Below are 19,026 nucleotides of genomic sequence, written 5' to 3' on the forward strand. Positions count from 1 at the left end.
TCCTTGCCCTGGTCCAGAGGAACAGGGACAACCCAAGCTCCTAACTCCTCTCAGCTTGATGTTTGCTAGGAGAAGAGCTTTGTGATGCGTGAAGAGGAGCCAGCTGGGTCTGCCCTTCCCCTGCCGCTGTAGCAGCAGCGTCTGTGGTGTTGGGTACCAGGTGGCTGGAGGCACATCCAAGCACTGGCTCTTGGCCTTTCACACCACCTAACAGCTCTCCTACTCCCTGGATCAGCTCTTGACAGGGAGCTTTTTAATTCAGTATTGCAGGTAGAGCTCCAAGCACTACTGTTGGGAAACTGGTGCAGGTTAGGCTCTGTTAATTATCTTTCCCTGAGTAACTTGCTTCTTACGGACCATAAATACTCTCCAAATGTAAAAGCTTTTTTGGCTTAGCAACTGCCAGACACATGACTTAACAAGAACCCCAAGAGTGACTGCAAATCTAGTCCAGTACCTCAGTACTTAGGAGGAGGAACTGGCCATCTGTCCTTCACAAGTTCATATTCAGTCAGGCCATACAACCAGTCACTCAACCACCTAAAACCTCTTCTTTGACCTGCATGAAATTAATCAGCTGTGCCCAGTAAGCCAGGATGCTTTCAATCACAAGTGACACTCAGTGGCCACACACTGAAAATTTCAAAAGAGAATCAAAATATTGGACAGGGTCTGGAAGTGAGAAGGATTGATGGACAGGTGTCCCTTCTAAATCTGGACTGGAGCAAGCACAGAGCCCGTCAAGAAAGCTTGCCCTACGACACATGCAGCACATCTTTGCTGTACATCAAATCTCTTTCCACCAGCACTAAAAACACCCCAAAGTGTAAGCACACCGGAGAATTGCCCACCACCATTGGCTGTGTGACAGATCAGCTAGCTTGACCCCCACTTCAAAGGGATTTTGTGCTTTATAAACAGTGTCCTAAAAGTTTTCCCCATGTTTAGGGTTCACATTGTCTGCCATACAGCATATAGGGAGAAAACATACTTTTATCTTACTGTTAAAACATTATTTACTGAACTTTGAAACCCGAAGTATTTCAAAAGAACCTAGCAAAAAGGCACCATACATGTACGTATGTAACTGATGAACTTCATCTAAGACCAATGCAGGGGAGAAGAAAATGACATTTTGGAGCAGGGTGAAGGAGCAGCGGGCCCAGGAGTGGTGGTGGCTGTCAGCTCTGGGACAGCATTTATCAGGTCTCTCAGTCCCCATATATCACCGAGCAACATCAGCCAACACCTCAGTTTTAAACTCTGAAGTCTCACATTCCAACTGTCGCAAAATATGATGGCAAAAAGCAGAGAGCTGGGATGAGCCTGGAGCTCCAGGGATATCCATGTTCTGCTCCTCTCCTGACGCTGAAGGTTTTCCAGTAGCTTCAACCTTGATTGGGGTTAGATGGCTCCTACTCACGTTAAGTCTCCTGTGCCCTGATTAGGTATGTCCTTTTAAGAGAGAAAAAGTAAAGAAATTATGAAAAATCACAACGGGTCTGAGTAAAGGCACTGATGGGGAGTCTGTGACCTGGGGGTACTTTAGCAGTTTCTGTGCTAGGAGGCAAAGGCAAGCGGCAGCCTGGGCACCAGGCTGCTTCCTTCAGTTGCTCCTTGCCACCCCAAGGAGGCGTGTGAAGAGAGAACAAGTAGTTGAGAACAGTGAGAAGTTACATGAATAATGTCCGCTTTAGCTGCTGGAAATCCTTTATTTCAAGTGGCAGAAGCCCTTGCTTTTGGGCTTCCAGCGCTGATCATGAAACTGCTATGTGTGTGCAAACACTATTTTTACTGGCAAAGCTAACTCACCAGAAAGGGGTGTGTGTGTATATAGAGGGAGTACGTACGCATGTAGGTATAGATACAAGGTGTGCACACATAAGCATATAAATACATACATGTAAAGAGGCATACTGAGATCACAGATACATGGTTGCTGCTGGACAGAAGTGCTTTTTTCTACAAGTACTTTCAACAGCAGTTGAGCAGGGTGCCCCGTGGGCAGAGCCTCTCTGTCTTACTGAAGCTGGAACAGCCTCTGCTGCTTTGACATCCTCTCTCTCTGTAGCACTACCCAAGCAGGTGAGTTGTTCTAAATACCCCTCCTTGCAGCCACTGCAGGCCTGAGATTTGATACTTTTGAGGTGTGGGGTGCAGCAGAAATGTCTGTGTGTCCTGCCACAGTCACCATTTTCATTAGTAAGCAAAACCCCCCTGGTATTTTAGGAGCGGTCATCATGCCGGCCCCGTCTTACCTGTGCATCACGGTTAGGCTGTGCTCTGGTCCTGCGTGGCTGACGTTGAAGGCTCACCAGCCGTCTCTGAGCCCCCTGCATCCTGCTGAGGTTCAGGTGCCAGCAGTGTTTCTTGAGTGTCTGACATTCTCTGTGCGCCTGTGCTCTCACTGGTCTCCTTTGCTTCAGCTTCTTCCTTTTCCTTGTCCCCTTTCTCCTGTTTGCAGGCACTGCCTTCTTGCTCTTCCCCCTGGTCACCCTCGCACACCTTCTCCTCCTGGTCTCCAGAGGGAGACTGGGAAGAGTTCTTCTCCCCTGGGGCACCACAGGACACCTCCTCCTCCTTTGTCTCCTCTGTGCTACTCTTGTAAGGAGTCATTTCCTCTGCCCCTTTCCCCCCTTTTTCTTCATCTTCTGATCTGCTGGATCCTCTCCTTGGTGGGAGCGGCTCATTAGACCCCATCCGTTTCCTTTGCTCTTTGCTCCCTGTTTCTGCTTCCTCTGTCTTGTCCTTGGATCCAAACACCTCATCCCCATCTTCCTTGGCACCATTTTCTGGAGAGGAGATGTTGACCCCTAAATCCTCCCCATCTCCATAGTCAGACAGAGATCTTCGAAACTTCCTAGAGGGAGGCCTGCGCTTTATCGATCCCCGTGTCCGCACCTTGGAGGCAGGAAAAGCAGACATTGAAGCAGTCAAAAGAGCGGCACTAGAAAGCAGGAAAGCACAACAGAGGAAAATACCATGGGAAACGTCACTGCTGCCCCAGTGGCCTCATTTTTCCTGCTCTGCTACTGAGAAGTAGGGAGACAAGGGCTCCTTCCCAGTGACAGACTACTTTAGAGGACAAGCACCTCCTTCCCTTCTGTAAAGCTGATGCTGGAGATCATTGCCCCAATTTAAAATGTGGCTCCTTGTCCAACTTAGACCCAAGCTGAAGGACACTGCATTCATTACGCAGATGCTGCAGGCTTGGGATGTCTTGGCCTTTTCCACTTCTGGCAGTTTATTGCTTGAGGAAGGAGCCTGTGTGCCAGCTGGGGACGGCGAATGCAGGTTGCGGATCCCCAGTTCAGCACTGTGCGCTCTGTGGGACACCTGGCAAACCAGCCTCTGTGCTCTGCGTGGTTCTCTGCACAGCACCTTGGCCGACTTTGACATTTGCTGGCACGTGGCACTGCCTTCTTACAGTGCTCCTTGTCCAGCTACCAGCCACCCCATTGCTGCTGAGCTGCAGTGACCGAGTCCTGCCACGTCATGCCTTCACTTGAGGCATTACGCCAGGAATACCACTGGAGCTTCTGGATCACAAAGTACTGTGAGCAGGTGGGCACAGCCTCTGGAGAGCTATGCTAAAAGGCTTTTTTTACCCCAGCACATACATCTCCTCCCTTGAATAGAAATGCACACTGCTACCGCAGAATGGAGGGCTACAGCCTCCTCTTCCTCTTCATCCCCAAGTGGTAAGCAAGCTGCATCCTGCTGTGATGGAGAAATCCTAGCACATGGCCTACCTTGTTATAGAATTGCAGCTGCGTGCCTTCTGGGGGTTGATCAAAGCTGACCGGTGTCTCGCTCACTTCACTGGGCTGGGACTGAATCCCTGGGCTGCTGGGCGTGGAGGGAGGGGTGCTGAATGGAGAAACCAGGACTTTCAGACCAGGGCTTTTGGGAGATGCTCCCGGCAGCAGAGCAGCTGGAGCAAAAGCCAGATTGGCCTGCAAAAAGAAATACACAATCCTGGTCACAGGCATGTGCAACACTGGCAGTAACCACATGGAGGAACCCTTGCTGCTGCTGCCAGGGGAGCTGCCCCATCTCTCAGCTGTCACAACCCACATACCTTTTGGTTATGGGTCTCTCCTGGTGACACAGTCAACAAACAAGTCTGGGCAGAGAAGTTACGACTGGACATTTGCCCTTCCCCAGCAGCTGGATCTCAGGACATGTCCCTTTGTCATCCTGAGGCCTTTGGGGATTTTCCAGTGACCCAGCCAAGCCAGCACATTCTACAGTGGCTGAGCCGGGAGAAAGTCTGAACAAGCAGCCAGCGACCGCGTCGAGCTTTGAACCATCCCCGTGCCTGCCCGAGCAGACCTGGCATTTTCAAGCCCGGTCTGCAGGTCTTCTGGGTGATCTGCACAGTAACGCGGAGCGAGAAGGCCACGGAAAGAAGCAGCACGTTTGTGATTGATTGTGTCAAAACACTTCCTGCGGGCCCGTCACCGCGCTCCCCACGGCAAACGCCCTTGGGTGCGTTAGGAGGGACAGTGCTATGAGCAGGCCCAGGTTGTGTCAGGGCGGCCAGCAGGCACCGTGCTCTGGAGCCGCAGGTGCTGCCAGGAGAGGCAGCTGGCAGCGGCGGGGCACGGTGTCTGCGGGCTGTCAAGGGCTGAGCTGCCCTCGGCGGCATCAATCAGGTGCTGCTGTGAGGTACAGAAAGGGCATGCAGCACTGGCTGTGTTTGTGTGTAGCTGGGGAAGTGGAGGGGAGGGAGCACAGAGTTTCTAGGCACCTGTAGGGGAGTAGGAGAGCCTAGAGCACACTCCCCACTGCCAGGATTTTAGCTGCCTGTGCTCATGGCCAAGCTGCCTGGTAGGGTGCAGGGGAGTCTGGTTTAGGCTGCTGCAAACAAAGAGCTGGAAGATATTTCAGCCAGGGTTTCCCTCACCTCCTCTCTCAAGATACACTTGAGCTGAGGCTCCTGCCCCTGCTCGCTACCTGAGCTGTGCTGCTGCCATGCCCATGCCCAACCATGTACCCTGGAAATTAAAATGACCCTGACCCATGCACTGACCTGCCTATGGATGAGCCTGAGGATCGCTGGACTGACTCTGATGGTGGTTACCATCACCAGACATGCTCTGCCCTTCCTTGTGTGTGCACTGTGGGACTAGGCCCTCGTTCGTGAGGCCACTGCCCTACTTACCTAGCTGTTACCCTTGGCTCCTGGATCCCCTTCGTGGCTGCTGTAGAAGGGAAGTAGCCATGACAAATGCCCATCAATTGTAATTTGCTGGGGCAGCCACATGGGCTCTTCCAGGACTTACCTGCAGCTTTTCAATCATGGGAGAGCTTTTCACTTTGACCTTGGGAACGGAGCAAGCATTTGGAGACCGCTTCTGCAAAACAAAATTAAACATGAAAAAGTCACAATAAAGTAGGTGGGGAAAAAGGCAAATATGATGATGGCAGAAAACTTAGAAGACATGAGCAGAAAGTGCTAGTAGGGGAGCAAATGAAGCCTCATATAGTGTCTTCACACATAACTGTCCTTTCTTCTTTCCTGATCCTGCTGCCCTTGTTATCCAGCCACCCTGGATGGGCTCTACATATATGTATCCTTCCTCTGGGAGGAAGGGCAATGGTCTGCTTTCTGGCTGAAGTATCTGAGTTAGGTGATGTGTAAATGGCTCTGCTGCTACATGGCCTTCACTAAGGTATCTAACCTATGGCACAGTTTCCCCAGATATTATTTCAGGACCAGATGGATTAAAATACCACCTCTTAAATGGTACAAGCCTTTATGTTGGTAAACACTGTGAACTTTTTGTGATGGGAAAGAATTTCTGCCACCACTTGACTAAAGAGTATCCAATTATTATGGACAGGGAAGGCCTAAGTAGCCAGAAAGTAAGAGGTATGAAAGGCTGGAAACAGTTTGAGAAAGGAAGATCAATGATTTGAGAAGGGGTATATTGCTTTTTTCAGGAAAGGAAGCTTAAGATTTTAAAACTCATGCTCCTTTGCCATGGAGGCGGCAAGAGCCTGTAGCTGTCAGAAAAGAAGGACAAAAACCCACCCCCTTGTTAAGGGCAGGTGACAATGTGGTATTTGGTGGGTAGACCTCATACCCTGAAATACAGAAGCACAGAAGTGACTGGAAAGGGCCTTAGCTTTAGTGAGTAGTGGCCAGCCTACTGGGACCTGCTTTTTCAGGGGCACTGCACAGGAGACACCTCAAGACAATATTCTGTGGGTCCTGCTGACAGAACCCTCTTTTACTTGGGGTTCATTATTCCCTTTATCTGAAGAAGGAGTAGTCTCAAGAGCAGAACTACTACACCATTATCCTCAAACCTCTAGAGTTCATCTGAAGGCAGCAAACAGCGTGGATGCTCCCTGTGCTGAGTGCTGTTCAAACCTAGGCAAGGCCAGCAGCTCCCGCTTTAGAAATGCTCGAAAGGTGGTAACTGAGTGGATGGATTTGCCAGCACTCTAAGGGTAAAAACAAAACCAGTAGGAATGGGATGGGTATCCGTACTACAGGAGTGGGAAACACCGTGGAGCTGACAGAGTCAGTCCCTCTCTGTCAACAGGGGAGGGTTGGATGCTCCGTGAGTGCTGTCTTTTTGATGTACAGCCCAGCCTCTCTGCTACTTCCAAGCTCATGTCTCAGGAGAGAACAAGCTGCAGAGAGGACAGACTTTGTCCCTCTGTTCAATTGATACTCACTTGCTCATCGTTGTCACTTGTCTCTGTTTTGTGGGAATACAATGGAAGGGAGCATGGTGGTTTCCTCCGAGTTGGCTTATGTGGTGGTACCTAAGAGAAGAAAACAACTGACGAGGCGGCAGGGAAATACTATTTTTTTAAAAAAAGGAAGTGAAATTCAAGCAGGGTCTGTAAGTGACCTGCTTGGATGGCAGGGCTCAGCTTGCCTAAAGGAGACATCCAAAGGCAGCAGAATTTAGCATATGGGCACGTGGCCGGCATGCTAGGTGTGCTTGCAGCATATCAAGCCCGATCCCAGTGCTGGGAAAGTAGTCTATATCTCCTTCCACAGCATGAACCACTAGACTTCAGGCTTTGTGCAAATGACACTCTTCTAAGCTGTGGAGGATGGAGAAGCTTTCCCAGAAGCTTCATCTTCAAAGCATTCAGCTGGAAACCCCCTCACATTGGAACAGCTTGTTATTGTTCTCTTTCCTGTCTTAGTATCAGGATTTCCTTATTAAAAGGCCATCTCAGCTGCCTACCTGGTTCATGATTTTGCTATTTTGCATCTGATGTGTTTTACGGGCAAAAGGGGGATCCTGACTTTTCCAGCATGCCCTACAGCCCCATTCATTTGTCTCTAATGAAGAGCAGCTTGCGGAGAGAAGGCCTCAGCCCTAATGTTTCGGTTGACTAAGATTCTTCAGGGGAGAAGAAACAGGGCAACCTAATGTCCAGCACACTGGTTCCTTCTGAATGTCCTCAGGCTCTCAGACATACAGAGTGCTCAGGAGGAAGAGCAACATACAGAGTTGCTCCTTCATGACTGTTGCTCTGATCTTGAAGCCGGGCTGTCTCTATTTTTATGCCAGGTTTGTAGTCTCCTGCCAAGCTGTTAACATGCTTTTTGGTTGTCAACAGACAAGACACTTGGATAATATTGTGGATCTTGGATAATAACCCCCATACAATGTTCAGGTAATTTTGTTGCCTGCTAGCAGGCAGGCACGTGAAAGGTTGAGTTATGGCATTTTTGCCCTCCGTAGAGTTGGCTGTCGTACGGGTACCTGTAGATTTGATGTCACTTTCCCGTGGCACTGCACCCAGCTACAGCAGTGCTGTGTCTCTGAGCAGCCAAGGGCAGCCCTGCTCTTCACCTCACGCTAGGAAGTGGTAATATCGCGTCTTACGGAAACCCCGCCATTTTGCAACTGTGCAGTGCGGTGCTGTTCCGTAGCGAATGTAGCAGAGGTTCCCTTGTTGATGGGTTCCCCTTTGCTGGCATGGGTCAAGCAAGGGTTAAAGACCATCCACTCAGCCATTAATCTGAAGGCAGCTCAGAAAGTGGGTGGAGAAGTGGCAGATGGCTTGAAGAGAAAAGACAGGAAACTTTGTCCTCCTCTGCCTCTGGAGAAAATTAGTTTCCCCCCACTGTGAGGCCCCTCCACTCTGCCTTGGCTTGGGAGCAGCAGAGGTCTGCAGTTAACACAAGAGAGGTCTGGGAACTTGCTGCCTTCTTAAGAGTGAGGGACCTCATGCAATTGAATCCCATACCTTAAAAAGAGGAAATGACTGCAAGGGACAGATGAAGCAGCATGCTGGTGACTAGAGGGAGGAAAAAAGCACTTTGGGGCCTGGCTATGAGAGCACTAACCTCTGACAGTGGCATGCCAGCCCTGGGGGACAGAGGTCACCACTGCAGCCAGCCAAAGACAGGCAAGATCCCCATAGGCACAGCCTGGGACACGCTGAAATCAGCTGAGCAGCAGGAGGAAACAGTTCAGTTTTAACGGGGCACCCACTGACTGAAGAGGGCCACCAGTAAACATTCATGCTTCTAAAGAAGTGCATGATGATACGGGGGCTCTCCTAAAACATCAACACTCTGACTCATTCTTCCTGACAGGCATTCTAGTGTTTTGCTTAGCTGGTAAAAGACAGCTTGTGAGGCAACACTTGCTGTAGTGGGTTCTCAGTAAAATTAAGTTTCAGCACGATAGAGATAGGCAGAGTCTGAAGTGTCACTGGGAAGAGGTAATGAGGGCACTTAAGGAGACAGCTTTCTCAGCCCCATACAGAAGGCAGTACCTGAAGGAAACCTTCTTTGTGAACAAGGTGAGTTGCCTCTGACTCCTACACTAATGTGTTGGTTTTCTATGACTCGGTATTAGCTATTTCATCGCTCAGTCTTGCCCTCTGCCCACAAAAGCCAGCCCAGATAGTATATGCGTTGCTGTCTGCTACCATTAGGGATCCCTGTGTACCCTTCCGGGCTTTACAGCTTCTCAGTTACACTGTCTAGTTGTCCTGAGGTATGGGTCTACCAAAATACTCATCCACAAGTTGGAAGTGTATGGAAGACACTGTCGTAGCTTGCATTACACTAGGAGACAAGTTCTTTGACCAAGAAAAGGTTAGAAAATGAAGTGAATCCACGCTCAGATAATTGATGCTCTAATTTCTGTAGGCAAGGTCAAGTGCTTCGTTTCCCACTCAGTTGTCAGCTGGTGGCTGCACAGTTCCTTACCTCTTTTCCAGTGATACTGGCTGCTTGCTCCTTGAACTTCCCTGCTAGCTGAGCCACTGAGGGTGATGCCGACTTGTCCACCTCTGAGTTGGTCTCTGCCGGCCTGTTCTGACAAATCGGGAACAAGAAGTTATGAGCAAAGGCTGGGAAAAGCCAGCGGGCCAGAGAGGAGCCTGTGTATGTGTTATAAAGTTCAAGAGTAAGCAAGGACTTAAAGCAGAGTTTCTCACATCTGGCATCAATCATCCAGTCTGAGAGCAAGAGGTTTGGGAAGACAGGACCTAGAAGAATTTTCAGATATCCCAGAAAAACAGTAATGTACACAAGAGCCTTTCAGCTCTAGCTGAAGATCCAACACTCAGTATTTTTCACTGAAGCAAAGTATCTGAAGCCAAGCGTCTGTTCCCCATCTTTTCTTTGCAATGAGCAGAGGGATCAGGGCAATAAAGGATGCTCTCAACCCTCCCATCCCTTTTTTACTGCCTCAGTCCCTAGCACCCTTCTTTTTCCAGTGGTTCTGCTATGAGAAGCCATTCCCTGTACTCACAGCAAGCCACTGCCTGCTTGGGGATGTCCATCTGCTGTTCTGCTTTTCTGACAGTGAAATACTCAGGCAAGCAGAGGGCAGGGAGGAAATACCAGGGCTGAGAAAAGCCTCCCCTCCCCTGGGCGGCAGGGGAGAAGCAGGAGGCTTCTTGTGGTGGTGTGGCTCTTCCCACAGCACACAGCCCTGGTGTCAACCCGCAGTCACCTTGTTTTCTTTGCGATGTGTGTATCAAGCAACATGAGTAGAAAGCCTTGAAATCAAAGTGGCTGAAAGGAAACCTTTGTTCTTCATCTCTAATATCTGATGCCAGGGAAAACCGAACCAGAGGAACTGAGAACACCTAACCAACAATCCTTGTTCTGTTAGAGGCAGAGACCTCAAAGCAACAAACCAGGCTACGAACCATCAGCAAGGCACCTCATACCCCTGCTCCCTGTACCACCACTGTGAACACATGACCGGCACCACATTTCTTACCCCCCTGCTTCTATACTCTTCTGGTTTCTTGGTCACAAAGTTTCCTCAAAGGTCATTGTTAGAGGAATCACAGAATCACAGTATGCTGGAGATCATCTAGTCCAACCCCCCTGCCAGAGGAGGATCACCTAGAGCAAGTTGTACAGGATGACATCCAGGCAGGTCTTGAATATCTCCAGAGAAGGAGACCCCACAGCCTGTGTAGGCAGCCTGTGCCAGTGCTCACAGTGAAGAAGTTTCTCCTCACAATCAGATGGGACTTTCTGTGTTACAGTTTGTGCCTGTTGTCCCTTGTCCTATCACTGGGCACCACTGAAAAGAGTCTGTCTGCATTCTCTTGACACCGCTCTTTAGATATTTTTAAGCACTTATTAGATTCCCCTCTCAGTCTTCTTCAGGCCACCCAGCTCTCAGCCTTTCCTTGTAAGAGAGATGCTCCTGTCCCCTAATTGTCTTTGTAGCCCTTTGATGCGCTCCCTCCAGTAGTTCCCTATCTTTCTTGATCTGGGGAGCCCAGAACTGGGTGAAGTAATCCATTTCTGTTGCTCCAAAGGTTCCAATAGAGCTCTTCCTTCTCCCTCTCCCTTTATGCTGCTCTGCCTGGAAGGGACCTGCTGTCTTGTTAACACAAGTACTTCTTCAGCATTGCTGGAGGTTAAAGGCCCTTGAAACACCAATCTGCCCCATTTATGGATCTCTTGAAACAAAAGGCTACAGGGGCCAGAGAAACAGCTGTGGGAACTTGAAATCATATTAAAGAATAAATTTCTTTAAACTCATAGTTTCTAGATGAAAAGCAAATTGAGGAGATTATGCTAAGGACCAGCCCATGTCATACTGCAGCTTGGGACAATCTCTGATCTGAAATACCTGATATAGAGCAGCATGGCTAAGGTCCATTATCACGATGGAAAAGAGCCTTTCCCTTTCTCAGAGAGCTGCAGCTCTCAAGAAATGCTTCTTCCTTCTCTCAGGCCCACAAGCCACAGCAGATATCTGCCATTCCCTGTTTCCAGGATCCCCATTAAACTTCCCATACCCTTCGGACCAGCCTTCCTGCATCCAGCCACAAGAGCTATAGGAAGCTGTCTCAATGAATTTCTAGCACCTTACCCCCATCTTTTCGGTCTTCATTAGAGTAATTACAGGCAGGGGAAGTGCAGATAAGGGGAACAGAAGAACCCATGCAGTAAGCAGATCATCAGGGCAACCTGTTGCACATAAAAAAATGATGGCTGGGCTAAATGGGAAGGGAGAGCAGTTGTCCCCAGCTTCAGGCTGGCTCCCTGCCCTGAAGGGAAGACAAACTGGAATGAAGAGGGAGCAAAGAATGAACCTGGGAAAGGCAGGATGGATTGGGAGGCTTGGCTTGGTGTATTAGCTCCCAGGATAACTGGCTGAGGATAACTGGCTGAGGAGCTGGAGGTGCTCAGTGTCTGAAGTGGCTGGGTTGCCTCCCTCATAGTCCCTTTTTCTCCAAGAGCCTCTTTCACACCCTTTGCCTTTACCTAGAAAAGACACTGCACTTCCTCTTGGCCTCTTTGACCTCTTGCTTTGGGTGGTTGTAAGGGTTTTTTTCCCTTTTTAAATTTTTTTAAACACAGCTTCCTTTCTTTGGGTTTCATTAAAGCTGCGAGGCTGGAATGACTCCTGGTGTTTCTTGTTTTGCTGGGAGCAGGCACTGACTGCCAGGCAGCTCTGGCCAGTGTGGAGCTGGCCGGCCGGCTGGGGGCTCAGGAAGCAGTCAACATGCCATTCTAAGATTAGCGCCAGTAGCCCAGGGCTGTGTCCTCCCGAAACTGCCAGCTGCAGGCTCTCCAATTACACTACGTGTTTTGCAACAGGAAAAGCCCTTTCTCAGATCCTTTCTGGCAATGACACCGCTGTCCTGTATCCAGCTTTTTCTACAGCATCTCCCTCCCTCCCCCCCTGCTGTGCCAGGCTCTATGTCTTCTAGTAAAGGGTGCAAAAAGTTCCCTCCCTTGCACTGCAAGGAGTACACCATCCCCCTGACTTCCAGGGATTGGACCCACAGTCTCCCTCCCACTGCAAGGAAGGTGGGAAGCCTCACTTTCTCTCTCTCACCCAGAGCAGGTACCAGCCCTCAGCCTCTTCGTCGCTCCTCTCACCCCAGAGCTGGGTGCTTGCTCTCTCCTGCCTCACAATGTTTATGCAACCTCCCCCATTCCTGGTCACTCTCATGTCTTGGTGACATGCCTCACTGCTTTTCTGAATGATGAGGAGGACCAGCTCTGCTCTTTTTGGTTTTTTATTTTTACAAAGAAGATGGAATTACTCAGACATGAATTTGTGTTCTTTGCAGCCAACTGCTAATTCTTTTCCTTTTCAGAAGAGACCCGTGGTCAACTTCCATGGGTGAAAACCAGCGAGCTAAAGTAAAGACTTACTCCATCACTAATTTAGTGACTGCCACTCTGAAGTCTTTTACTGTTCCATAAAAATAAATGTCTAAGTATTGCATATGGTGGAAAACATCAGACAGAACAGTAAAACAGGAACTGAATTACACCGTCAGTGTAAGCACAGCACTGTCTGCAAGAGAGGAAGTGCAATCAGCAAGTTCTCTGTAAGGGGTTTCACTTTCCTCTTCCAAATAAGTTTATAAAATGGAGAATGGTTTATAAACTCGATGTTCCTTCATCTGCTTTTAAAACTGAACCTGGTCCCTTTGGCAGAAGGGAAGAAGAAAGTTCTGCCTTTGTTTGTGGGTTAGGTGCAATCATGGCAATTCAAGCTTCCGACTAAAACCACCTCCCCTTCCTTTTGCTTCAGAGTCCTTGCTTCTGTTGTCAGAGAAAAACTGCCCACCCATCCCAAGCTCTGCAGACTGCCTGAAGGAGTAGGTGGGGTGGAGCAGTGAGGTTCTGGTTTTAGCAGAGATGCCTGCTTCTCTGACAGGCTGCCTGGTGGAAACACCGCTACGTGTCCACAGAAGTGTCCCACACCATCCCTGCTACATCTTTTCAAGGCAGCTAGGAAGCTCCCTGAGCAGAGACACTGGGATGCTGTGGCAGAGTCAGCTCTGGCTAGCACAGTCCAGTTTCGCTGGTAATTTAATTTAATTTTTTTGTGGGCAGGTAAGGCTGCCTGATATGGGAGTAATAACTTCTCACAGGACTGCGGTGTCATTTCCTTGCTCAGTGACCTTTGCCAGTTCTGCTGGAGCCTGTGGACCCACTGTGGGCACCAGGTTAAAGCAGGTGCATGTTAAAGGCCCACAGAAAACAGGTTGAGAGACAAAAGAGTTTCTCTGTGCGTCCTGTTTGGGTACCAACAAAGAGCTTTTCTTAAAGATCATGGATTTGAGCTACAGGTGGGGAGTGCCACTGAAGACAAGAAGTCTTACGAAGAGAGTCCTGTGGAAAACAGGAAAGCCAGAGATGGATTTGGGAATGAATTTGAATGTACTGCTAGGACTGGTGCAAAATGGGCTCCAGTAATGCTCAGCTAGAAGTTCTGGTCATGATCCAGCCACTTGCAGTTGAAAGTTGTCTTGACTCCGTCTGACAGGACTGGGATCCTACCAGTTTTGCCACTGTCCATAGTACGCTACTGGAAATGCTAGTCTGACAGGGTAGCAGTGGGGTCAGAAGCAGATACTGAAGGAGAACGTCAGGTTTGGGTTTGTGCAGCTGGTGTGGCTGTTGAAAAGAGCAAAGGTCTATTAGCTGCCATAGAGTGGAGTGTTTTGGCTTAAGCAGCACTTAAATACCAGCTGAATAACAGCAGAGAGATTTGTACTGCCCTACTCCCCTTCTTTCCACTCTGAATCCTCTGACTTGTCTGCTTTTGCAGTTAGGATGCTTCGGCCAGGCAGAACACCTTCTATCTGAGATGCAAACCCCTTGCAGCGCCTTGCGAGGCTGGAGCATTCAGTAGCTATGAAATCAGTGACAGCTACATAACTGTTGGTACTGGTCCTGTGCACTTTCCACCCCAATCTTCATGCAGCTACATCTAGACAGGGTTTTGAGGCCAGTCCCTGTCCTCCACATCCTGCCCTTGCTTCTAAAGAGCTCTGCAAGAATGATTCCCTGCAACCAGGTCTCACACCAGCCCGTTGTGCCGGCTGCCTTCCCACACATGGGCTTGCACAAGCTCTGCAAAGCTCCTCTGCGACTCCCGTGGGGTTTTTGCACTGCTGCACGTACAGTTCTACCTCAGCAAATACCAACTGTGGCTAAAATAATGGCAAATACGGTGTGTCAGAGTCAGACACAATAAGGCCCCTGAGGCTTAGCACTAGTGGCTTGCTCACAGGAACCGCATCCAGCAGCAGCGATCCTCAGCACCTCACTCTCAGCCCTGAGCCACGAGGAGAGAGGGTCAGTGCTTTTGGGGTGCCGTTTCATAAGCTCCTGGCTTTGGCAGAAAGTCAGCTTATATTTCCAACTGCTCATTCTCCCCTGACCTTTCCTTTCGGCCTTCCCCCCTCCCTTGCGCCAGTGCAAGTTTGTGGGGCTGTGCTGCAGACCGGATCACTGAACTGATCTGGGCTAAAAATACTCGGCGTAACTCTTTAGGAGGTTATTTTAAACCCGGATCATTTCAGCAGTCCAGCTCACAGCACAGCCTGACAGGCGCTTGCACTGCCATAGCAGGAGGGAATGGAGGGGTGGCAGGGGCAGCTTGCAGTGCAGGGGTGAGGACTTCCCGTTAGTGGCTTCACTATTGCACCCTTATGTGTCCTCCTGCTCAGAGGGCTGATACAACAGAAAAACCGTATTTGTGCATGCCTTCTGGTAAAGGCCATTCTGGCCTGTGGCACTGGTATTTTACTCTGCTGTCTGTTGTTTGAGATGCAGCCCAAAGGCCAGGAAAATACAGCAGGAAGCAGCGACTGTGGTGCTGTGGTTTCCTTTGAAGTAAGTGTCAACCTTCACCAAGGCAACGGGTTTGAGGGGGGACCAGAGGCTCTTACAGATCCCCTCTTTCCTCTTCCTGGTGTGGCTCAGCCCTCAGAAGGCAAAGGACACACTTTCTGCACAAAGCATTCCCAGACACACTACCTACCCTTCTCATTTTCCAGTAAGGTAGCTGTGGGACTCGAGGAGCCAGCCGGTCGTAGACTTTCTCTGCATGGGAAAGCTCTTACCACGTGCACTGGGGTAACCCTGAGCTTGCATGGGGAGCAATACAGCCTTAATCTGATCGAGGTGCCAGTTTTCAGAGTAACTGCACTCATTTGCAATCAGCTTGGCTGAAAAGAGCCGTTCTCCAATGGCTCAAGGACCTGTTTCTGACATGGAAAGCAGCATTTTGGGAATGGCACATTAAGCTCTAGCAGGGAACGTGCTTCCTTGCAGGGCTCCCCAAGGGTAGGATGGGGTTGAACATCTCGTGTGCCTGCAGTGAGGTGCTGCAGCCTCTCTCCTGAAAAGACTCCCCTGCAGAGATGGGTTTTGATGTAACAGAGATGTCCTACTCAGTTGCAGACCGAGCGAGGGAGAAGTGATGACAGCACTAGCTCCTCCCATACTGTCCTACCAATTTGAGGTGACTATTTCCATAAGCAAGAGCAAATCCCTTCTCCTTGCCCCATCATTTGTTCCACCACTGAGGCCAGCTGGAGGCAAAAGGCTGCCGAGTAGTCACAAGTTGCATGATCCAGGGTACAATCCCTGTCTATCCAGAGAGGACATGAGCTTGTGCTCTGGAGAATGTGTCATGAATGCATCTCACTACCAGCCAAACATGTCTGTGTGTCAAGCTAGTCTTACCTTTCTGAAGGCCACAATAATACTCAATAACAATGCAAAACATAATAGTAATGTGTCTGCATGAAGTGAAGTAGTAAAATCTTTCCTTCAGTTAGGACTAGTCATGCATTACCTGCTCTAAAGGTAAGTGCCCTGCGAGGACCCTGTCCTTTTCAACCCGTAGGTTCCTTTACTGTTGGAGGAAGAGGGTGTGGTGTGAGGCTTAGGGTGTGAGGTGTAGGCTTAAAGCAGAAAATAGTGCAGAATGGACAAGTTTAGGTTCACCTGGGCAAAGCTACCATTCTTATTATTATTCAATGGCAGGAAATAGGTAACTGAATTTTCATTTTCAACCACTTTTTACAGGCACCACTTATTATGGCTCTCACATTTCATAACTGCAGATAAGGTTAGATGGGCAGCTCATAAGGAACTCCTCTTTAAATGAACTAAAAAAACCCCTCAAGGATAGTTTTTAATTAGGATTGGGCCCAAGTTACTGATGGAGTAATCTCTCAAATATGCAGTCTGTAGTTTCATTCAAAGCTGCCTCTCTGTGTCCTCCATAGAGATGAATCCTGGTTTGCACCTTCCTGCCAGCATAACCCGAACCGATCCGTTTATCTGTGTCAGTGTGAGTACATCAGTGGCATCAGGATCATATTGAAAGGGGGGCATTGTTCAAAATGGGAAGGGAAAGGTAAGTTAGCAGGGTAGGTTTAAAACACAAACTCCCCCAAAGGAGCAAACTGAAAGGCAAGAGGGTGGGAAAATAGCTGAATCGCAGCGCGAGAGACTGGGCAGCAGAACTCAGGAGAAGCTGCTACTCACAGGCTGATCCTGCCCATTCTACTTGTGATCCACAAAAGCATCAATGCAGGCTGAGCATGGCTCACCCAGGAAGTGGGTGGGCTCACACTCGCCTTGACCCGTTTCTTACAACCCTAGAAGGCAATTTCACGATGCTTGTTCCGACTGGAGCTCAGCAGCATGCTGGGCCCCTGACTCAAGAAGCACCCCATCCTGAGTAGTAAGCCTGAATAAACAAACCTCTCCTTGCTACACTGACCTCTCTCCATCCCAGAGAAGCATCTTTCTTCCCAACTCTCTCTCTACCCTTCTGCACAAATCGTCCTCACTGGAGACCTTCCAGCTCTCTGTTTCTGGAGGGATTTATGTGGTTTATTTACTCACTTGGCTTCTTATCTGGCAACGAAGCTGCTCCTTGTCTGGTTTTGTTAAATTTTAATTATTGGCAGAAGCCCCAGCTGAATGTGGCTGCAGCTGTGGCTCTGTGATACCTTAAAGCCAGTCCTGCCCCTCACTGTGGAGGGATGCAAAGCCAAGGCTCCTACCTGCATTTCCCAATGCTCGCTATAGACCGGAAGCGATGATTACTGCGCTGTGCTTCACCAGAGCAAAAGCTACCGTGTGAGCCTCCTCTGTACCTACCTCTAGTGGGTTAGCTCTGTGAACTTTGCCTATCAGAGCTTTATCACAGTTAACCTCCCAGGAGAGGGCAAGGCAAGAATACCTTGCAGGTCTTTCAGGTGTATCCTCAATGCTGAAAACGAAATAATATTTTCCTAATTCTCCCCTTCTGCTGTGTTTTCTTTGATCAGCCTTTACCAGAAGCTAACCACCTCCCTTTCACGTACCAGATGAGAATTTTGTGAGCTTTAAGAACAGCACCATGCACAGAGTCTTCATCCTTTTCTTCCATCTGCCATCAGATGGCTGGGCAGAGGGTAATAGCTGGCCTCAGCCTGCCGTGGGTCTCCCGCACCAGGCTGCAGGAGTGAAACACAACAGAGAGCCCAGCAAAGAAAGTAAGGCTTAGGTTTGAAAGATTTAAAGAGAATTCCAGGGCTGGTATCAGGATGCATAGTCTGGCTGTGAAAGAGTGTAAGGGTATGCTGAGGTACATAATGATGATCCCAGCACGCTCTGCGAAGTGCTCGGCTGTTGCTGGCTGGGACTGGCATTTTAAAGGTTGTGCAAACAGGTTTCTAGCTTGACTTGCAATAAAAGGACTTAGTGGTAAGCCTCTGCCCATCTCACATGAGAGTGTGCACAACTGCAGGATCACTGCACTTGAAAAGTCAAGGTTTTCCTATGTTAAGGTCAAGCCTCGGCCAGCACAGAGTGGTCTCCACGTCCAGCTGATGTGATATGCCACAGATTCAATCTTCAGGCTTACAGCTTCAGGGGAGGCAACCTGCAGCATGTGGTAAAATATTGTGAATGCTGGAGTTTGGTCTCCAGATTTCTGAATGGAACGGGACCTCAGATTTGGTTTGAGATCAGGCTAATCTCCTGGGCCCCAAAGACAAGCTGAAGGCTCCTCTGGCTCATGGTCACATTTGCTCTGCATATATCTCCATGTAGCTGTAGATTCTGGTTTCCTTCAGACAAGGAAGTGCTCGCTGATTGAGGAATGTTGAAAAAAGTAAAAAAATACTACATGTGGAAGTTTTGGAGACAGAGAGGAGGAGGTAAGGACCCCTGATTACACATGCTACCTTTCAGGCAGTCGGTATTGTTAGAGATCGGTGATCTCTAGCAGCTTTCCTCAGTCCTAGTCTTAACTAGAACAGGAGATCTGACAGCAGCTGTAACAAAGATTTACGTAGTAATACTGAAACACACATCAAGATGTCAGGTCTCCTCTTAAAACTCCTGAATGCAAATCACTGCTGGCCTGCCTCTCGAAGGCAGTGAATACGTTAGCCGCAAGAACAGCTCTGAGAAGTGCAACATCCCCAGGTCAACACTTAGCCTACCACAGATGAATGAACACAGGATGCGTGTGCATCTGAGCTCAGCTGCAAAGCTACTGCATAGCTGTAACGTGGGTGACGAAGAGGTAGAAGTTCTGACTGCAACACAGGGCAGAGCAGCACGAGGACTACAAACTTCAAGAGGGTCACACAGTTTGCTTGTTTATAGGAGTAAGGGCAGGAAACTCCTACTTTACATAAAATATGTTAAGATATGCAAATTTCCCCTGTGTCTGGGAAGAATTTCCTTCAGAGCAACATTTTTCTCAAGACTTGCAGCAGTCTGGTCTTGATTTTTCT

At 49.1% G+C, this 19,026-nt stretch overlaps 1 protein-coding gene across 1 annotated transcript in view; it reads right to left on the bottom strand.

Moving 5' to 3' along the window:
• RCSD1 (RCSD domain containing 1) overlaps positions 1 to 19,026 on the bottom strand; it is a 35,152-nt gene that overhangs the window by 510 nt on the left and 15,616 nt on the right. Inside the window, exons 2-7 of the mRNA XM_084263257.1 lie at positions 9,203 to 9,310; positions 6,694 to 6,783; positions 5,289 to 5,360; positions 3,753 to 3,956; positions 2,259 to 2,901; positions 1 to 1,455 (exon numbers count right to left, since the gene is read on the bottom strand). The exon at positions 1 to 1,455 is cut by the window's left edge and continues 510 nt beyond it. Coding sequence (XP_084119383.1) covers positions 2,272 to 2,901; positions 3,753 to 3,956; positions 5,289 to 5,360; positions 6,694 to 6,783; positions 9,203 to 9,310 — 1,104 coding nt within the window. The 3' untranslated portion in view covers positions 1 to 1,455; positions 2,259 to 2,271. The remainder of the gene's footprint in view (positions 1,456 to 2,258; positions 2,902 to 3,752; positions 3,957 to 5,288; positions 5,361 to 6,693; positions 6,784 to 9,202; positions 9,311 to 19,026) is intronic.

Source organism: Gallinula chloropus (assembly GCF_964237585.1).
Source record: "Gallinula chloropus genome assembly, chromosome: 1".
NCBI lineage: Eukaryota > Metazoa > Chordata > Aves > Gruiformes > Rallidae > Gallinula > Gallinula chloropus.